This window comes from Pleurodeles waltl, chromosome 3_2 (genome assembly GCF_031143425.1).
Source record: "Pleurodeles waltl isolate 20211129_DDA chromosome 3_2, aPleWal1.hap1.20221129, whole genome shotgun sequence".
NCBI lineage: Eukaryota > Metazoa > Chordata > Amphibia > Caudata > Salamandridae > Pleurodeles > Pleurodeles waltl.
In genome coordinates, this window is record NC_090441.1 from 211,772,789 (window position 1) to 211,796,095 (window position 23,307).

General features: G+C 49.3%; 1 protein-coding gene across 1 annotated transcript in view; it reads left to right on the forward strand.

Moving 5' to 3' along the window:
* The first annotated feature begins 6,908 nt into the window (after positions 1 to 6,908).
* INHA (inhibin subunit alpha) overlaps positions 6,909 to 23,307 on the forward strand; it is a 62,738-nt gene continuing 46,339 nt past the window's right edge. The window contains exon 1 of the mRNA XM_069227208.1: positions 6,909 to 7,195. Coding sequence (XP_069083309.1) covers positions 6,913 to 7,195 — 283 coding nt within the window. The 5' untranslated portion in view covers positions 6,909 to 6,912. The remainder of the gene's footprint in view (positions 7,196 to 23,307) is intronic.

A 23,307-nucleotide genomic window follows, 5' to 3' on the forward strand; every position in this document is an offset into this window, starting at 1 on the left:
TTCATTGTTTCCCAGACAGTAAGTACCCTCGAGTGGGTGTGAAATGCCTCCCAGGAGCAAACAATAGGCTCTCCTGAATGGTCGAAGATAACTCCTCTGAACTTCACAGAATATACAAGACGGGGCTATTTGGATCTTTTTTGACACTTAAGTGTCAAATCATTCTGGAATGTCAAATCCTGCTTGACGGGTCTGCTGAGTTCACATATAACACTTGGGGAACACGTGAGAACAGGGTGCTGTGGGCTTCTGCCTGACACCCCATGAATCTCTAAGTGCCTCCCTCAGCTCCTACGGAACTTTAGAAGTTTACTCCTATAGTAGATTGGGACTACGTCAGAAGGTAAAATCCTTGAGCAGGACAAACCTGGTTGTTGTATCTTACCAGCCCTCCATCATGGTCAGACTCACTTTGCGCCTATGTCCTGGTCTACCGTGACCAGTTACTATCATTGGCGCTTTGTACTGTTTGCCATTATTTCTCCTTAAAACGCACATTTCTCAGGTTCCTATTATTGGACCTTTGTCAAGTTTGTGCCTTCTTGTTTATTACATTTGCTCTATATTTCTAATGCAGTTTGGGTTTTTAATTGTTTTACATGATGACCTTTTTTGCTGTTTTGGTACTGCATAAATATTTTACACTTTGCCCTAAGTTAAGCCTGGCTGCTCTCTGCCATGTGCATTAGGCCCTTGAGTCATCCACCCCAAATAATAATCCAGTTTCTTGCACTGCCTTTCAGCTACTTGGACACTGAATAACTGCCCATCAGTGATTGGGCCACACTCACTCTCTCACTGTCACATACTTTCTTAGGTTATTTCTCTCTAAACCAGCTCTGATGGGTTCTTTCATTCTAGTTTTTTCATGTATTTTTTGTCTGGCTACCTCTCACTCATTCTGATTCTGAACGAAATCCAGTTTGTTGATTTTTAGGGGGCTTAGGGCCCCATTTACGAGGCCCTTGTTCCACCGGGGCGTCACTTTTTGTGACACTTCAGTGGCACGTAGCAGTGCACCATATCTACAAGGTGGCGTTAAGCCACTTTTCCTAGCTTAACGTGGCCTTGTTGATATGGGCCGCCCGACACAGTTTCCTGCGGCTAAGGGGCATCCAGTGGGTGTTGCTGTGGGCGTTCCACCACAACACCCACTGATTTTTGACAGTGCCTCAGATTTACAAGAAATCCCCAGGGGAGGAGTTAGAGTGGCACAATGAGGAGAAAAACGTTTATTTCGCGTCGTTTTTTGCTCTTTCAATGTGTGCTGCATTCTGCAGCACACATATAAGGAACAAAACACCATTAATTATTGTTTTTTGCAGGAAGGTGTCCCTTTCTGCACAAAAACTATCTCCCCCGCACCATGGCGCAAGGGTGGCTGCGTTGGCACTGGGCAGCTAATTTTGCGACAGCGCAAGGGGAAACACAGGGATGCGCTGTATTCTTTTAAATACGGTGCATCCCTGCCTTTTGGAAATGACATAAAAAGTCATCATAAAAATCCAAAATTTTGGGGCAATCGTTTGAAACTGTTGGATGCCCGATTCTTATAAAAGAAGTCATTGGGAAGCATGGAGTCCAAATGGAGAATATAGACACTGTAATCAGTACACACTACCGATGTCTTTAGACGTTCATTTGTACACAACAAACAACCCGTACACGAGGTCTCAGTGAGACCGTGGTGGCTGCAGCCCGGTGCCTCGGCACAAGAAAAGCAGATTTCTGCACCAAAGCAACAGCTGATGTTTTATGGCCAAACTGAGAGGACAGAACTCAGTCAGTGGCTCAATCAATCAATCAATCAGGGAATTTGTAAAGCGCACTACTCACCCATGATGGTCTCAAGGCGCTGAGGAGGAGGTGGGGGAAGGGGGGAGGGGGGAGCTGCTAATGCTCGAACAGCCAAGTCTTGAGAAGTCTTCTGAAGGTAAGGAGGTCCTTGGTCTGACGCAGGTGGGTGGGAAGGGCCGAAGGGCGGAGTTCTGCAGACAGTACCTGCAAAGAGGGTATCACTGGAGAAGGAAACTAGACAGAAATACACAGAGGACCCTCCTGTACTGGGAGGAGGCCTGGACAACAGTTCACTTATCATGCCACAAACTATGAAATTTGGCGATTTTCTTGCTACGCTGAAAGTCCCGAAATTGCACCATTTTGCGACTTTGCATAATTAGGAGCTATTACCAGTCAATAATCTACAGCAACGTTTGCCATTGCCCTTAAGAATTCACCGCAAACGTGTGCAAACAACAGAAAGCAAGCATCCTGTGCTCTCTGCGCTTTGTTTAAATGCACCTTCGGGGCAGAAATTGACACGAGTGCACATTTCACACTAAAATATAGCACAAAATGACTGCATAAATTTGCTTAACTTTTGTGTAATTACAGAAAAGCACACCCCACAGGAGATCAGCGAGTGGAGCAGCTCAGAGGACCCGAGCAGGGAGACAAGCATTGGCAAAAAATAAAGTTTTGCCTTGAGTTGTTGAAGGTGAATGGTACCTGCTATCAGTGGCCTTTGTTGGGCTGGCTTGTATTGCTGGTGCTGGGTCCTTCTCCCTTGGTGACTGATCATACTTCATCCAGGTGACTCATTCCTCCTTATTAGCATCACTAAAGCTGCATGCAGCGAGCCACCTTCGGTGGTGCAGCTCCTCCATCAAACAAGCACTGGCTGCTCACCAGTGCTTGCTAACTGCTCAAGGCTGCTCAGCCCACTGTGGCTCTCTGGCTTCTTTCCTACTGTACATCTTGAGGCATGCCATCTGAATGGCATTTTATGGCACTAGTTAACCCTTTGTGGTAAACGTGCATCATTTATAATTCCTGCCCAGTGATAGAAGAACCGTAATGCAGGTGCACAGAGAAGGGACTGTGCCTCAGACATCTCTTAAGTATGATCAGTTTGTTGTCCCTCCTCATCGACCGCTTGGAACTGTCAGTCTTTTTAGGCAGCATTAAAGCGTCTCAGGAACAGAGGGATCTGAGGGAACCAGAGTATCTCCATCCCAACACTCCTGTAGTATGATGAAATTGATTGTATGTCAGCCAACAAGCCAAATTTGGATGTATTGAGGTTGTGTCACTATGCTGGATTTTCTGGTCACAGGGCAGTAAAAACCGCCGTAGATGTACTCTTAGTATTACAATATTTTTGGTGACCAACTGTTCATTCTGACGTCATAGAATATGATGCTGCGGGTCCCACTTGTGGTCAACACTAGCCAGGAAATTCTAAACTTTTGAAATATTCACAATTTCTACCTGGGGCTCCGGAACCTTGTCACATGATATCCTCAGGACCTCTGCCTTCTAAATGCAATTATGGTTACTCTGCATACCGGTTTCAAAACTTCAAATTTTTCTCCTTTAGCCAAGGTACCCACAGCAGAAGAAATTACTTAGGGCCTTATTACGAGGCTGGCAATCTGAAGAATGCCAGCCTCGCAGTGGCAGTCGGAACTCCATAGCTGTGGTGGACAGACCGCCACATTACGATGCTGGTGGGCAGACCCACCAACCTACCGCCATCCCTGCCAGGATCAGAGATCCCGGCGGTCTGGTGGTTGCGGGGGTCCTAATCTGCCAGGGCAGCTCTGCCCTGGGGATTACAACCTCGTTCTCTGCCAGCCTTTTCCTGGTAGTAGCACTGCCATGAAAAGGGTGGTGGAGAACGGGTGCTGGCATGGGCAGTGCAGGGGTCCCCCTGGCCAGCACCCTCGCAATGTTCACAGTGAAGATTACGAGGGTACTGCTGCGTCCTGCATCCTACAACATTGCCACCGGCTCGATTACGAGCCGGAGACAATACTGTAGGCTGTTTCCTGCTAGGCCACTATGGCGGCAACCTCCCCATCGGAAGTTCGGCGGACGGACTAAATTGTCAGCCGAACTCATAATAAGGCCCAAAATGTCCCATAATGTTTGCACTGTTCAAAGATCACATTAAAGAAACATGTTAACTCAAGATCAAGGTCACCTGTTTTGCTCCTAGAGTTAAGGTTTGGTGTCTTCTCCTTGCCTTCCACTTCATGCCTGATGTTAATATTGTGTCAAAAATAGCATTGGATACAAACATTGTCACAAAAGATATTGTGATGGCAAGAATATCGTGGTACAGAATACTGCAGGTAAGACTATTGTGTTTTGTAAGTGTGTAATGTTGTTTTTCATAGCTGTTAATAGTCTCAATCTTTACTATTTTGCAATATTCTGTGTTTTAAGTTAGAAACGTGAATTTTAGTTGTCTAGTTTTTTTAGTAGTCACCTTATTCTTTTGGTAATATATTTTATGTTTTGCTTTTGACATCATTGTATTTTTTTTATTATGGATAAGTTGGCAGGTTTGTAGGAGAGTAGGGCGAGAACATATTTTAATAGATATGTAAATTGTTGATACTTTTCAAACTATGTTAAGTTTAATTGGTTAATTAGATTAATACTCGGGTAAATCATTAAAATATCGCTGCATGCAATGCTGCCCTGCGGATTACGACTTCGTTCTCCACCAGCCAAGGCTGGCAGAGAACATGTGCATGGGGCTGCGGGGGGGGCATCACTGCCCGTGCACTAGGCATGGGCAGTGCAGGGGTTCCCTTGCCCGGCACAGTCGCCATGTTCACGGTAACATTGGGACGGTGCTGGTGCACCCTGTGCTCTACAACAGTGCCGCTGGCTCGATTACGACCCAGAGACAATGCTGTAGCTTGTTTCCTGCCAGGCCAGTGGGCAGAAACCTAAGGTTCCGCCCGCCGACCTAGCGGGAAACTCTTAATAACGTTCGCACGTAGTTGCCACAGAGGCGGCGGCCACCCTGTCGGGAGTTTGGCGGACAGGCTTTCCCATCCGCTAAACTTGATACAAGGGCATAAGTGTTTGTTCAGAAGGGTTGGGAAGAGGAGAAGGATGCTAGATCGTGGCTAGGAGGGCCGATAGGTCTCCTGGGGTCGCGGATCGTAAAGGATGTGTCCTTTAGACGAGGTGGCGGGGAGAGAATGTTTGATGTGTCACTTAGGGTTGTGTTGTAAAGTTGCAAAGCAGGTGGTGGCAAAGTTCGTCCGCTCAGGCCTGTGCCATTGCAGTATCCTTTGCCACACTGTGCTTGCATCTCCTTGCCAAGTGTGCTGTCTAGCTAAAGTCTGGCTGTGGCCTGGCTATCTCTGCTCCTGACTTTTACAGCACCCTCCTCCCTGGGCCTTGGATTCACTCCCCCCCATAATCGGCCTGGGCTCCTGCCATCTCAGCCCCACCTCCAGGCGTCCCCTGGCTTCCACACTCCTTGCCCTCTCTGCCCATCTTCTGCTTGTCCTCTGTCTTCTGTCAGCCCAGGCCCTCCAGCTTTTCTTGCCCTCTTTCCTAAAAGTTCTGCACCGCCCTGAACTGTAGGTTTGTGTATCCTCTTCTCTGTCTCCTGTCACCCCAGAGTGTCCAGATTGTCTTGCCCTCTCTGCCAATCTTCTGCCCCCTCTGAACCCTAGGATGTTACCATCTCTTCTGTGCCCAGTCATCCCAGGCTCTCCATGTTCCTTGCCCTCTCTGCCAATCTTCTGCCCCCTCTGAACCCTAGGATGTTACCACCTCTTCTGTGCCCAGTCATCCCAGGCTCTCCAGGTTTCCTGCCCTCTCTGCCCATCTTCTGCCCCCCTCTGAACCGTAGGTTGTTGCGACCTCTTCTGTGCCCAGTCACCCCAGGCTCTCCAGGTTTCCTGCCCTCTCTGCCCATCTTCTGCCCACTGCTGGACCGTAGGTTTTTGTTGTATCTACTGCCAGCCCAGACTCTCCTCTTTCTCCGTCTTGCGTCCCCTCGTGTGCTTTGTGGGCTCTTGCCTTTTCTGTAAACATCTGTGCCCGCCCCCTCTCTGCCCCCGCCCTTGGCATCTCTGCCGCAGTCTCCTTGTACCCCGCTCCCTCTGCGGAGTCGTGCCATCATTGCACCCGTGCCTTGGTGCCCCTTGCCCTCTATAGTGCTCAACACGTCTGCCACCGTCTCCTGGTGCCCCTACCGTCCATGGGAGCTTCCCCCTCTGCCCCATGTCCTGGTGCCTCCTGTGCTGGGCATGCTGTTATTTAACCAATACCACGATGCCCCCTACCTTGGCCTGGGCTTCTTTGCCAACCCCATGCCTGTGCCAACCCTTACTGCGCCCATCTGCTGCCCTCTGTGGGCCTGATCCGCCTGCAGGCATTCCTAGCCCTCTTACCCACATGTCTGGCCACCTCCCCCCCCCCAAGCCTAGCCATCTTTTTCACCCACCCACCCATGGCTGTCTCGGCCCCTCACTCACCTGTCTGGGTATCCCTCTTCTCCTGCCCCGCCCCCCGCCCCTGGCTGTCCCGGGCCCTCACTCACCTGTCTGGGTATCCCTCTTCTCCTGCCACCCCCCACCCCTGGCTGTCTCGGACCCTCACTCACCTGCGTCGGTATACCTCTTCTCCTGCCCCACCCCCACCTCTGGCTGTCTCGGCCCCTCACTCACCTGCCTCGGTATCCCTCTTCTCCTGCCCCTCCCACCCCCACCCCCGGCTGTATCGGACCCTCACTCACCTGTGTTGGTGTCCCTCTTCTCCTTCACCCACCACCCATGGCTGTCTCGGACCCTCACTCATCTGTGTTGGCATCTCTCTTCTCCTGCCCCACCCCTGGCTGTCTCGGACCCTCACTCATCTCCCCCCCCCCCCCCCCATGCCCCCTGCCCCGTCACTTCTTCCCAGGCTCCTAGACACCACATTCCGCAGATGTCTGCGTTCCTCCAGATAGGACACAGCAGCAGCGCCCTGTCCTTGGCGGCGTGTTCTCTTGGGCATGGCCCAATGCCAGGGCTGATAAGGGCACCGACTCCCCCAGAGCAGAGGGCATCATAGCCGGCGGTGCCCCGTGCAGGGCATCACTCACTGCCCGCGTCAGCTATGGCACTGCTGCCACTCGTCGTGCTCCTGATGGTCCTCGTGGGGCCCGAGGGCTGGGCACAGAGCTGCAGGACCCCCCCGGGGGTCCGACAGCACATCCTGGAGAAGGTGCGGGGACATGTCCTGGACGCCCTGGGCCCCGCCCCCACCCCCTGGGAGGGCGAGCGCCCCCTGCCTCGTGGCATCCACAAGAGGCATGACCCAGGCCCCCTGGCAGCCCTCAGAGGGGGCGACGAGTCCAAGGTGGAGGACTCCTCCCAGGTCATCCTCTTCCCCGCCACAGGTGAGTCTCAGGGGTGGGGGGCTCTGACTCTAGGGGACCCCATCTCTCCACTCTGCACCGGCTGAACATGCCAGCTGCTGGGTACAGCAGTGACGGTGCCAGGGTGCCAGGGGCCCCGTGCGAGGAAGGGCGCGGGCCCCTGGATGAAGTGTGAAACATGCCAATAACCTGGCGTCAGTGGAGCTCGGTGCCACTGCACCTGCGGCACCCCTGGGATGTTGAGGTGCCCTGAAGTAATTCCTATATTCGTGGGCTGAGTGGTTCCTTCACAGTAGTGTTCACATGGACTGTAGAGCGGATGGTATTTACAGGCACCGCCAGGGCAGTTGGGGGTATTTTCATGTACTCGAGGAGCAGCTGGGGGCACTTGCAGGTTACTCCAGGGCAGCTGGCGCGAGAAGCATGAGGGAAGGACCCTCACTCAGGTGACGAGGGTGAATGCATGGATGGGGGTGTGGACTCTGTGTGAGGTGTGTGGGTGCTGTGGGTGGGTGGCAGAGACATCTGAAGCCAACTCACAGAGAGGCTGTGCCTGCGCATGCGTGTGGGGGCAGAAGGGTACACCCGCTCAGTTCTACGTGTTTAAAGTGGTCTCCGTCGTACAGTTTAAGCCACGTTGAATGTGGATACAGACTGTGCCCAGAGGTGGAGGCAGCATCCAGGCGCACCAACGAGGGTACATGCACTGGACCCCGAGCAGCAGAAGAGGGGCCCGTGAGAGTGCACATCTGCCACCGGCCACCGGTAAACTCACTGAGGAGTCCCCCCGGGAGTGGCAGAGAGTAACCCCTAGGAGTGGGCATATGTACCACCATCCCTGATGATATATGACTGAGGGGTCCACCCAGGCGTGGCAGAGAGTGACCCCTAGGAGTGGGCATATGTACCACCATCCCTGATGATATATGTTTGAGGGGTCCACCCAGGCGTGGCAGGGAGTGACCCCTAGGAGTGGGCATATGTACCACCAGCCTTGATGATATATGTTTGAGGGGTCCACCCAGGCGTGGCAGGGAGTGACCCCTAGGAGTGGGCATATGTACCACCAGCCCTGATGATATATGTCTGAGGGGTCCACCCAGGCGTGGCAGGGAGTGACCCCTAGGAGTGGGCATATGTACCACCAGCCCTGATAACATATGTCTGAGGAGTACACCCGGGGTGACAGTGAGATATGCACAGACGTGGACATATATACAACAAGCTGTGATATATGTTCTGAGGAGTCAACCAACGCTTGGCAGAGAGTGTCCTCTAGGAGCGGACATATGAACAACCAGCTTTGATATATGTCCTGAGGGGTCCACCCAGGCGTGGCAGGGAACAACTATTTCTGCTCTGTGCACTATCCATCTATGCCCTGTACCACACTCTCTGCAGTATTCCTGCCCGCTCTATATCACACTCTGTGCAGTATCCATCCCTGCTCTATACCACACTTTGTGCAGTATCCATCCCTGCCTTATACCACACTCTGCGCAGTATCCATCCCTGCCCTGTATCACACTTTGCGCAGTATCCATCCCTGCCCTGTACCACACTCTGCGCAGTATCCATCACTGCCCCGTATCACACTCTGTGCAGTATCCATCCATGCTCTAAATCACACTCTGCGCAGTATCCAACACTGCCCCGTATCACACTCTGTGCAGTATCCATCCATGCTCTAAATCACACTCTGTCCAGTATCCATCCATGCTATAAATCACACTCTGTGCAGTATCCATCCGTGCTTTATATCACACTCGGCACAGTATCCATCCATGCTCTATATCACACTCTGTGCAGTATCCATCACTGCTATATATCGCACTCTGTGCAGTATCCATCCCTGCCCTGTATCACACTCTGTGCAGTATCCATCCCTGCTCTATATCACACTCTGTGCAGTATCCATCCATGCTATAAATCACACTCTGTACAGTATCCATCCATGCTCTATATCACACTCTGTGCAGTATCCATCCCTGCTATAAATCACACTCTGTACAGTATCCATCAATGCTCTATATCACATTCTGTGCAGTATCCATCCCTGCCCTGTACCACACTCTGTACAGTATCCATCCCTGCTATATATCGCACTCTGTGCAGTATCCATCACTGCTATATATCGCACTCTGTGCAGTATCCATCCCTGCCCTGTACCACACTCTGTACAGTATCCATCCCTGCTCTATATCACACTCTGTGCAGTATCCATCCATGCTATAAATCACACTCTGTACAGTATCCATCCATGCTCTATATCACACTCTGTGCAGTATCCATCCCTGCTATAAATCACACTCTGTACAGTATTCATCAATGCTCTATATCACATTCTGTGCAGTATCTGTCCCTGCTCTGTATCATACTCTGTGCACTATCCATCCCTGCTCCATATCACACTCTGTGCAGTATCCATCCATGCTCTAGATCATATTTTGTGCAGTATCCGTCCATGCTCTATATCACACTCTTTGTAGTAACCATCCCTGCTCAGTAACACACTGTGCAGTATCTATTTCTGCTCTGTATCACACTCTGTGCAGTACTCCTGCCTGAACTGTACTCCACTCTGTTCAGTATTCTTCCCCGCGCTGTCCCTGCTCTATATCACACTCTGTGCAGTATTCATCCATGCTCTAAATCACACTCTGTGCAGTATCCATCCGCACTCTATATCACACTCTGTGCAGTATCCATCCCTGCTATAAATCACACTATGTACAGTATCCATCAATGCTCTATATCACATTCTGTGCAGTATCTGCCCCTGCACTGTATCATATTCTGTGCAGTATCCATCCCTGCTCCATATCACACTCTGTGCAGTACCCATCCATGCTCTAGATCATATTATGTGCAGTATCCATCCATGCTCTATATCACACTCTGTGTAGTATCCATCCCTGCTATATATCACACTCTGTGCAGTATCCATCCCTGCTCCATATCACACTTTGTGCAGTATCCATCCATGCTCTATATCACACTCTGTGCAGTATCCATCCATACCTTGTACCACACTCTGCGCATTATCCATCCCTGCTATATCTCGCACTCTGTGCAGTATCCATCCTAACTCTATACCACACTCTGTGCAGTATCCATCCCTGCTTTATATCACACTCTGTGCAGTATCCATACCTACTCTATACCACACTCTGTGCAGTATCCATCCATGCCCTGTACCACACTCTGCACAGTATCCATCCCTGCTATATATCACACCCTGTGCAGTAGCTATCTCTGCCCTGTACCACAGTCTGCGCAGTATCCATCCATGCTCTATATCACACTCTGTGCAGTATCCATCCCTGCTATATATCACACTCTGTGCAGTATCCATCCCTGCCCTGTATCACACTCTGTGCAGTATCCATCCCTGCCCTGTATCACACTCTGTGCAGTATCCATCCCTTCTCTATATCACACTCTGTGCAGTATCTGTCCCTGCTCTGTTCCACACTTTGTGCAGTATCCATCCCTGCTGTATATCACAATCTGTGCAGTATCCATACCTACTCTATACCACACTCTGTGCAGTATCCATCCCTGCCCTGTACCACACTCTGCACAGTATCCATCCCTGCTATATATCACACCCCGTGCAGTAGCTATCTCTGCCCTGTACCACAGTCTGTGCAGTATCCATCCATGCTCTATATCACACTCTGTGCAGTATCCATCCCTGCTCTATATCACACTCTGTGCAGTATCCATCCCTGCTTTATATCACACTCTGTGCAGTATCCATACCTACTCTATACCACACTCTGTGCAGTATCCATCCCTGCCCTGTACCACACTCTGCACAGTATCCATCCCTGCTATATATCACACCCTGTGCAGTAGCTATCACTGCCCTGTACCACAGTCTACGCAGTATCCATCCATGCTCTATATCACACTCTGTGCAGTATCCATCCCTGCTATATATCACACTCTGTGCAGTATCCATCCCTGCCCTGTATCACACTCTGTGCAGTATCCATCCCTGCTCTGTATCACACTCTGTGCAGTATCCATCCCTTCTCTATATCACACTCTGTGCAGTATCTGTCCCTGCTCTGTACCACACTTTGAGCAGTATCCATCCCTGCTGTATATCACAATCTGTGCAGTATCCATACCTACTCTATACCACACTCTGTGCAGTATCCATCCCTGCCCTGTACCACACTCTGCACAGTATCCATCCCTGCTATATATCACACCCCGTGCAGTAGCTATCTCTGCCCTGTACCACAGTCTGCGCAGTATCCATCCATGCTCTATATCACACTCTGTGCAGTATCCATCCCTGCTCTATATCACACTCTGTGCAGTAGCCGTCCCTGCTATATATCACACTCTGTGCAGTATCCATCCATACCTTGTACCACACTCTGCGCAGTATCCATCCCTGCTATATATCACACTCTGTGCAGTATCCATCCCAGCTCTATACCACACTCTGTGCAGTATCCATCCCTGCCCTGTACCACACTCTGTGCAGTGTCCATCCATGCTCTATATCACAGTCTGTGCAGTATCCATCCATGCCCTGTACCACACTTTGTGCAGTATCCATCCCTGCTGTATATCACAATCTGTGCAGTATCCATACCTACTCTATACCACACTCTGTGCAGTATCCATCCCTGCCCTGTACCACACTCTGCACAGTATCCATCCCTGCTCTATATCACACCCTGTGCAGTAGCTATCTGTGCCCTGTACCACAGTCTGCGCAGTATCCATCCATGCTCTATATCACTCTCTGTGCAGTATCCATCCCTGCTCTATATCACACTCTGTGCAGTAGCCATCCCTGCTATATATCACACTCTGTGCAGTATCCATCCCTGCCCTGTATCACACTCTGTGCAGTATCCATCCCTGCCCTGTATCACACTCTGTGCAGTATCCATCCCTTCTCTATATCACACTTTGTGCAGTATCTGTCCCTGCTCTGTATCACTCTCTGCAGTATCCGTCCCTGCTCTATATCACATTCTGTGCAGTATTCCTGCCTGCTCTGTATCACACTGTGCAGTATTCCTGCATGCGCTGTACTACACTCTTTGCAGTATCCATCAATGCTCACTATCACACTCTGTGCAGTATCCATCCATGCTCTATATCACACTCTGTGCAGTATCCATCCCTGCCTTGTACCACACTCTGCACAGTATCCATCCATTCCCTGTAACACACCCTGCGCAGTATCTATCCCTGCCCTGTACCACACTCTGTGCTGTATCCATCCCTCCCTTATACCACATTCTGCACAGTATCCATCCCTGCCCTGTACCACAGTGCGCAGTATCCATCCCTGCTATATAACACACTCTGTGCAGTATCCATCCATGCTCTAGATCATATTCTGTGCAGTATCCGTCCATGCTCTATATCACACTCTGTGTAGTAACCATCCCTGCTCAGTAACACACTGTGCAGTATCTATTCCTGCTCTGTAACACACTCTGTGCAGTACTGCTGCCTGCACTGTACTCCACTCTGTTCAGTATTCTTCCCCGCGCTGTACCTGCTCTATATCACACTCTGTGCAGTATCCATCCATCCTCTAAATCACACTCTGTGCAGTATCCATCCGCACTCTATATCACACTCTGTGCAGTATCCATCCCTGCTATAAATCACACTAAGTACAGTATCCATCAATGCTCTATATAACATTCTGTGCAGTATCCATCCCTGCTCTGTATCATACTCTGTGCAGTATCCATCCCTGCTCCATATCACACTCTGTGCAGTATCCATCCATGCTCTAGATCATATTCTGTGCAGTATCCATCCATGCTCTATATCACACTCTGTGTAGTATCCATCCCTGCTATATATCACACTCTGTGCAGTATCCATCCCTGCTCCATATCACACTTTGTGCAGTATCCATCCATGCTCTATATCACACTCTGTGCCGTATCCATCCATACCTTGTACCACACTCTGCACAGTGTCCATCCCTGCTATATATCACACTCTGTGCAGTATTCATCCCAGCTCTATACCACACTCTGTGCAGTATTCATCCCTGCTTTATATCACACTCTGTGCAGTATCCATCCCAGCTCTATACCACACTCTGTGCAGTATCCATCCCTGCTGTATATCACACTCTGTGCAGTATCCATACCTACTCTATACCACTCTCTGTGCAGTATCCATCCCTGCCCTGTACCACACTCTGCACAGTATCCATCCCTGCTATATATCACACCCTGTGCAGTATCTATCTCTGCCCTGTACCACAGTCTGCGCAGTATCCATCCATGCTCTATATCACACTCTGTGCAGTATCCATCCCTGCCCTGTATCACACTCTGTGCACTATCCATCCCTGTTCTATATCACACTCTGTGCAGTAGCCATCCCTGCTATATATCACACTCTGTGCAGTATCGATCCCTGCCCTGTATCACACTCTGTGCAGTATCCATCCCTGCCCTGTATCACACTCTGTGCAGTATCCAACCCTTCTCTATATCACACTCTGTGCAGTATCTGTCCCTGCTCTGTATCACACTCTCTGCAGTATCCGTCCCTGCTCTATATCACATTCTGTGCAGTATTCCTGCCTGCTTTGTATCACACTCTGTGCAGTATTCCTGCATGCGCTGTACTACACTCTTTGCAGTATCCATCCATGCTCTATATCACACTCTGTGCAGTATCCATCCATGCTCTATATCACACTCTGTGCAGTATCCATCCCTGCCTTGTACCACACTCTGCACAGTATCCATCCATTCCCTGTACCACACTCTGCGCAGTATCCATCCCTGCTATATATCACACTCTGTGCAGTATCCATCCCACACTCTATGTAAAATCTCTGCTCTGTGCATTGTCCCTTCTTTGTGGAGTATACCTGCCAGCTCTGTATCATTCTGGGCAGTATCCATCTCTGCTCTGTATCACACTCTGTGCAGTATCCATCCATGCTCCATATCACACTCTGTGCTGTATCCATCCCTGCCCTGTACCACACTCTGTGCAGTATCCATCCCTGCTATATATCACATTCTGTGCAGTATCCATCCCTGCCCTGTACCACACTCTGTGCAGTATCCATCCATGCTCTATATCACACTCTGTGCAGTATCCATCCCGGCTCTATACCACACTCTGTGCAGTATCCATCCCTGCCCTATACCACACTCTGCACAGTATCCATCCCTGCTATATATCACACTCTCTGCAGTATCCATCCCTGCTATAAATCACACTCTGTACAGTATCCATCCATGCTCTATATCACACTCTGTGCAGTATCCATCCATGCTGTAAATCACACTCTGTGCAGTATCCATCCATGCTCTATATCACACTCTGTGCAGTTTCCATCCCTGCTCAATATCACACTCTGTGCAGTATCCATCCTTGCTCTGTACCACACTCTGTGCAGTATCCATCCCTGCCTTATTCCACATTCTGCGCAGTATCCATCCCTGTCCTGTACCACAGTGCGCAGTATCCATCCTTGCTATATAACACACTCTGGCCAGAATCCATCCCTGCTATATGTCACTCTCTGTGCAGTATCCGTCCATGCTCTATATCACACTCTGTGTAGTAACCATCCCTGCTCAGTAACACACTGTGCAGTATCTATTCCTGCTCTGTATCACACTCTGTGCAGTACTCCTGCCTGCACTGTACTCCACTCTGTTCAGTATTCTTCCCCGCGCTGTCCCTGCTCTATATCACACTCTGTGCAGTAGCCATCCATGCTCTAAATCACACTCTGTGCAGTATCCACCCGCACTCTGTATCACACTCTGTGCAGTATCCATCCCTGCTATAAATCACACTCTGTACAGTATCCATCAATGCTCTATATCACATTCTGTGCAGTATCTGTCCCTGCACTGTATCATATTCTGTGCAGTATCCATCCCTGCTCCATATCACACTCTGTGCAGTATCCATCCATGCTCTAGATCATATTCTGTGCAGTATCCATCCATGCTCTATATCACACTCTGTGTAGTATCCATCCCTGATATATATCACACTCTGTGCAGTATCCATCCCTGCTCCATATCACACTCTGTGCAGTATCCATCCATGCTCTATATCACACTCAGTGCAGTATCCATCCCAGCTCTATACCACACTCTGTGCAGTGTCCATCCATGCTCTATATCAAAGTCTGTGCAGTATCCATCCATACCTTGTACCACACTCTGTTCAGTATCCATCCCTGCTATATATCACACTCTGTGCAGTATCCATCCCAGCTCTATACCACACTCTGTGCAGTATCCATCCCTGCCCTGTACCACACTCTGTGCAGTGTCCATCCCAGCTCTATATCACAGTCTGTGCAGTATCCATCCATGCCCTGTACCACACTCTGTGCAGTATCCATCCCTGCTGTATATAACACTCTGTGCAGTATCCATACCTTCTCTATACCACACTCTGTGCAGTATCCATCCCTGCCCTGTACCACACTCTGCACAGTATCCATCCCTGCTATATATCACACCCTGTGCAGTATCTATCTCTGCCCTGTACCACAGTCTGCGCAGTATCCATCCATGCTCTATATCACACTCTGTGCAGTATCCAACCCTGCTCTGTATCACACTCTCTGCAGTATCCATCCCTGCCCTGTATCACACTCTGTGCACTATCCATCCCTGCTCTATATCACACTCTGTGCAGTAGCCATCCCTGCTATATATCACACTCTGTGCAGTATCCATCCCTGCCCTGTATCACACTCTGTGCTGTATCCATCCCTGCCCTGTACCACACTCTGTGCAGTATCCATCCCTGCTATATATCACATTCTGTGCAGTATCCATCCCTGCCCTGTACCACACTCTGTGCAGTATCCATCCATGCTCTATATCACACTCTGTGCAGTATCCATCCCGGCTCTATACCACACTCTGTGCAGTATCCATCCCTGCCCTATACCACACTCTGCACAGTATCCATCCCTGCTATATATCACACTCTCTGCAGTATCCATCCCTGCTATAAATCACACTCTGTACAGTATCCATCCATGCTCTATATCACACTCTGTGCAGTATCCATCCATGCTCTAAATCACACTCTGTGCAGTATCCATCCATGCTCTATATCACACTCTGTGCAGTTTCCATCCCTGCTCAATATCACACTCTGTGCAGTATCCATCCTTGCTCTGTACCACACTCTGTGCAGTATCCATCCCTGCCTTATTCCACATTCTGCGCAGTATCCATCCCTGTCCTGTACCACAGTGCGCAGTATCCATCCTTGCTATATAACACACTCTGGCCAGAATCCATCCCTGCTATATGTCACTCTCTGTGCAGTATCCGTCCATGCTCTATATCACACTCTGTGTAGTAACCATCCCTGCTCAGTAACACACTGTGCAGTATCTATTCCTGCTCTGTATCACACTCTGTGCAGTACTCCTGCCTGCACTGTACTCCACTCTGTTCAGTATTCTTCCCCGCGCTGTCCCTGCTCTATATCACACTCTGTGCAGTAGCCATCCATGCTCTAAATCACACTCTGTGCAGTATCCACCCGCACTCTGTATCACACTCTGTGCAGTATCCATCCCTGCTATAAATCACACTCTGTACAGTATCCATCAATGCTCTATATCACATTCTGTGCAGTATCTGTCCCTGCACTGTATCATATTCTGTGCAGTATCCATCCCTGCTCCATATCACACTCTGTGCAGTATCCATCCATGCTCTAGATCATATTCTGTGCAGTATCCATCCATGCTCTATATCACACTCTGTGTAGTATCTATCCCTGATATATATCACACTCTGTGCAGTATCCATCCCTGCTCCATATCACACTCTGTGCAGTATCCATCCATGCTCTATATCACACTCAGTGCAGTATCCATCCCAGCTCTATACCACACTCTGTGCAGTGTCCATCCATGCTCTATATCAAAGTCTGTGCAGTATCCATCCATACCTTGTACCACACTCTGTTCAGTATCCATCCCTGCTATATATCACACTCTGTGCAGTATCCATCCCAGCTCTATACCACACTCTGTGCAGTATCCATCCCTGCCCTGTACCACACTCTGTGCAGTGTCCATCCCAGCTCTATATCACAGTCTGTGCAGTATCCATCCATGCCCTGTACCACACTCTGTGCAGTATCCATCCCTGCTGTATATAACACTCTGTGCAGCATCCATACCTTCTCTATACCACACTCTGTGCACTATCCATCCCTGCCCTGTACCACACTCTGCACAGTATCCATCCCTGCTATATATCACACCCTGTGCAGTATCTATCTCTGCCCTGTACCACAGTCTGCGCAGTATCCATCCATGCTCTATATCACACTCTGTGCAGTATCCAACCCTGCTCTGTATCACACTCTCTGCAGTATCCATCCCTGCCCTGTATCACACTCTGTGCACTATCCATCCCTGCTCTATATCACACTCTGTGCAGTAGCCATCCCTGCTATATATCACACTCTGTGCAGTATCCATCCCTGCCCTGTATCACACTCTGTGCAGTATCTGTCCCTGCTCTGTATCACACTCTCTGCAGTATCCGTCCCTGCTCTATATCACATTCTGTGCAGTATTCCTGCCTGCTTTGTATCACACTCTGTGCAGTATTCCTGCATGCGCTGTACTACACTCTTTGCAGTATCCATCCATGCTCTATATCACACTCTGTGCAGTATCCATCCATGCTCTATATCACACTCTGTGCAGTATCCATCCCTGCCTTGTACCACACTCTGCACAGTATCCATCCATTCCCTGTACCACACTCTGCGCAGTATCCATCCCTGCTATATATCACACTCTGTGCAGTATCCATCCCACACTCTATGTAAAATCTCTGCTCTGTGCATTGTCCCTTCTTTGTGGAGTATACCTGCCAGCTCTGTATCATTCTGGGCAGTATCCATCTCTGCTCTGTATCACACTCTGTGCAGTATCCATCCATGCTCCATATCACACTCTGTGCTGTATCCATCCCTGCCCTGTACCACACTCTGTGCAGTATCCATCCCTGCTATATATCACATTCTGTGCAGTATCCATCCCTGCCCTGTACCACACTCTGTGCAGTATCCATCCATGCTCTATATCACACTCTGTGCAGTATCCATCCCGGCTCTATACCACACTCTGTGCAGTATCCATCCCTGCCCTATACCACACTCTGCACAGTATCCATCCCTGCTATATATCACACTCTCTGCAGTATCCATCCCTGCTATAAATCACACTCTGTACAGTATCCATCCATGCTCTATATCACACTCTGTGCAGTATCCATCCATGCTCTAAATCACACTCTGTGCAGTATCCATCCATGCTCTATATCACACTCTGTGCAGTTTCCATCCCTGCTCAATATCACACTCTGTGCAGTATCCATCCTTGCTCTGTACCACACTCTGTGCAGTATCCATCCCTGCCTTATTCCACATTCTGCGCAGTATCCATCCCTGTCCTGTACCACAGTGCGCAGTATCCATCCTTGCTATATAACACACTCTGGCCAGAATCCATCCCTGCTATATGTCACTCTCTGTGCAGTATCCGTCCATGCTCTATATCACACTCTGTGTAGTAACCATCCCTGCTCAGTAACACACTGTGCAGTATCTATTCCTGCTCTGTATCACACTCTGTGCAGTACTCCTGCCTGCACTGTACTCCACTCTGTTCAGTATTCTTCCCCGCGCTGTCCCTGCTCTATATCACACTCTGTGCAGTAGCCATCCATGCTCTAAATCACACTCTGTGCAGTATCCACCCGCACTCTGTATCACACTCTGTGCAGTATCCATCCCTGCTATAAATCACACTCTGTACAGTATCCATCAATGCTCTATATCACATTCTGTGCAGTATCTGTCCCTGCACTGTATCATATTCTGTGCAGTATCCATCCCTGCTCCATATCACACTCTGTGCAGTATCCATCCATGCTCTAGATCATATTCTGTGCAGTATCCATCCATGCTCTATATCACACTCTGTGTAGTATCCATCCCTGATATATATCACACTCTGTGCAGTATCCATCCCTGCTCCATATCACACTCTGTGCAGTATCCATCCATGCTCTATATCACACTCAGTGCAGTATCCATCCCAGCTCTATACCACACTCTGTGCAGTGTCCATCCATGCTCTATATCAAAGTCTGTGCAGTATCCATCCATACCTTGTACCACACTCTGTTCAGTATCCATCCCTGCTATATATCACACTCTGTGCAGTATCCATTCCAGCTCTATACCACACTCTGTGCAGTATCCATCCCTGCCCTGTACCACACTCTGTGCAGTGTCCATCCCAGCTCTATATCACAGTCTGTGCAGTATCCATCCATGCCCTGTACCACACTCTGTGCAGTATCCATCCCTGCTGTATATAACACTCTGTGCAGTATCCATACCTTCTCTATACCACACTCTGTGCAGTATCCATCCCTGCCCTGTACCACACTCTGCACAGTATCCATCCCTGCTATATATATCACACCCTGTGCAGTATCTATCTCTGCCCTGTACCACAGTCTGCGCAGTATCCATCCATGCTCTATATCACACTCTGTGCAGTATCCAACCCTGCTCTGTATCACACTCTCTGCAGTATCCATCCCTGCCCTGTATCACACTCTGTGCACTATCCATCCCTGCTCTATATCACACTCTGTGCAGTAGCCATCCCTGCTATATATCACACTCTGTGCAGTATCCATCCCTGCCCTGTATCACACTCTGTGCTGTATCCATCCCTGCCCTGTACCACACTCTGTGCAGTATCCATCCCTGCTATATATCACATTCTGTGCAGTATCCATCCCTGCCCTGTACCACACTCTGTGCAGTATCCATCCATGCTCTATATCACACTCTGTGCAGTATCCATCCCGGCTCTATACCACACTCTGTGCAGTATCCATCCCTGCCCTATACCACACTCTGCACAGTATTCATCCCTGCTATATATCACACTCTCTGCAGTATCCATCCCTGCTATAAATCACACTCTGTACAGTATCCATCCATGCTCTATATCACACTCTGTGCAGTATCCATCCATGCTCTAAATCACACTCTGTGCAGTATCCATCCATGCTCTATATCACACTCTGTGCAGTTTCCATCCCTGCTCAATATCACACTCTGTGCAGTATCCATCCTTGCTCTGTACCACACTCTGTGCAGTATCCATCCCTGCCTTATTCCACATTCTGCGCAGTATCCATCCCTGTCCTGTACCACAGTGCGCAGTATCCATCCTTGCTATATAACACACTCTGGCCAGAATCCATCCCTGCTATATGTCACTCTCTGTGCAGTATCCGTCCATGCTCTATATCACACTCTGTGTAGTAACCATCCCTGCTCAGTAACACTCTGTGCAGTATCCACCCCTGCTATATATCACATTCTGTGCAGTATCCACCCCTGCCCTGTACCACACTCTGTGCAGTATCCATCCATGCTCTATATCACACTCTGTGCAGTATCCATCCCGGCTCTATACCACACTCTGTGCAGTATCCATCCCTGCCCTGTACCACACTCTGCACAGTATCCATCCCTGCTATATATGACACCCTGTGGAGTATCCATCCCTGCCCTGTACCACAGTCTGCGCAGTATCCATCCATGCTCTATATAACACTCTCTGCAGTATCCATCCCTGCCCTGTATCACACTCTGTGTAGTATCCATCCATGCTCTATATCACACTCTGTGCAGTATCCATCCCTGCCCTGTATCACACTCTATGCAGTATCCATCCCTGCCCTGTATTACACTCTATGCAGTATCCATCCCTGCTCTATATCACACTCTGTGCAGTATACATCCCTGCCTTGTATCACACTCTGTGCAGTATCCATCCCTGCTCTATATCACACTCTGTGCAGTATCTGTCCCTGCTCTGTATCACACTCTGTGCAGTATCCATCCCTGCTAAATATCACACTCTGTGCAGTATTCGTGCCTGCTCTGTATCACACTCTGCAGTATTCCTGCCTGCACTGTACCACACTCTGTGCAGTATCCATCCATGCTCTATATCACACTCTGTGCAGTATCTGTCCCTGCTCTGTATCACACCCTGTGCAGTATCCATCCCTGCCCTGTGCCACACTCTTTGCTGTATTCCTGCCTGTGCTGTACCACACTCTGTGCAGTATTCCTGCCTGTGCTGTACCACACTCTGTGCTGTATCCCTGACTGCGCTGTACCACAGTCTGTGCAGTATGTCTGCTCTGTGCAGTATTCCTGTCTGTCTGTACCACTCATTGTACATTATGTCGGTCTGCTCTGTGCAGTATTCATGCCTGCTCTATGCAGTATTCATGCCTGCTCTGTATCACAATCTGTGCAGTAATCCTGCATGCTCTGTATCATAATCTGTGTAGTATACCTGCCTGCCCTGTACCACATTCTGTGTAGTATCTGTCTCTACTCTGTACCACACTCTATGTAAAATCTCTGCTCTGTGCATTGTCCCTTCTCTGTGGAATATACCTGCCAGCTCTGTATCATTCTGGGCAGTATCCATCTCTGCTCTGTATCATACTCTGTGCAGAATCCATTCATGCTCCATATCACACTCTGTGCTGTATCCATCCCTGCCCTGTACCACACTCTGTGCAGTATCCATCCCTGCCCTGTATCACACTCTGCGCAGTATCCATCCCTGCCCTGTACCACAGTGCGCAGTATCCATCCTTGCTATATAACACACTCTGGCCAGAATCCATCCCTGCTATATGTCACACTCTGTGCAGTATCCGTCCATGCTCTATATCACACTCTGTGTAGTAACCATCCCTGCTCAGTAACACACTGTGCAGTATCTATTCCTGCTCTGTATCAGACTCTGTGCAGTACTCCTGCCTGCACTGTACTCCACTCTGTTCAGTATTCTTCCCTGCGCTGTCCCTGCTCTATATCACAGTCTGTGCAGTATCCATCCATGTCCTGTACCACACTCTGTGCAGTATACATCCCTGCTCTATATCACACTCTGTGCAGTATCCATCACTGCCTTGTACCACACTCTGTGCAGTATCCATCCATGCTCTGTATCACGCTCTGTACAGTATTCATTCCTGCTCTATTTCACACTCTGTGCAGTATTCCTGCCTTCTCTGTATCATTATGTGCAGTATCCATCCCTGCTCTATTTCACACTCTGTGCAGTATCCATCCCTGCCTTATACCATATCCTTCCCTGCCCTGTACCACACTCTGCGCAGTATGCATCCATACTCCATATCACACTCTGCGCAGTATCCATCCCTGCTCTATTTCACACTCTGTGCAGTATCCATCCCTGCCCTGTACCTTGCTATATAACACACTCTGGCCAGAATCCATCCCTGCTATATGTCACACTCTGTGCAGTATCCGTCCATGCTCTATATCACACTCTGTGCAGTATCCGTCCATGCTCTATATCACACTCTGTGTAGTAACCATCCCTGCTCAGTAACACACTGTGCAGTATCTATTGCTGCTCTGTATCACACTGTGCAGTACTCCTGCCTGCACTGTACTCCACTCTGTTCAGTATTCTTCCCCGCGCTGTCCCTGCTCTATATCACACTCTGAGCAGTATCCATCCATGTCCTGTATCACACTGTACAGTATCCATCCATACTCCATATCACACTCTGTGCAGTATCCATCCATGTCCTGTATCACAGTATGCGCAGTATCCATCCCTGTCCTGTACCACACTGTACAGTATCCATCCATACTCCATATCACACTCTGTGCAGTATCAATCCCTGCTCTATTTCACACTCTGTGCAGTATCCATCGCTGCCCTGTACCACACTCTGTGCAGTATCCATCCCTGCCCTGTACCACACTCTCCGTATCCCCGTTCCCCGTATCCCCGTTCTGAGTAGTATCTCTGTTCTGTTGAGTATCTCCGTTCTGTATACTATCTCAGTTTTGTGCAGTGTCCCTGTTCTGTGCAGTATCTCTGTTCTGTGTACTGTCTCCATTCTGTGCAGTATCTCTGTTCTGTACAGTGTCTGTTCTGTTGAGTATCTCTGTTCTGTGCAGTATCTCCGTTCTGAGTAGTTTCTCTCTTCTGTGCAGTTTCTGTTCTGTGC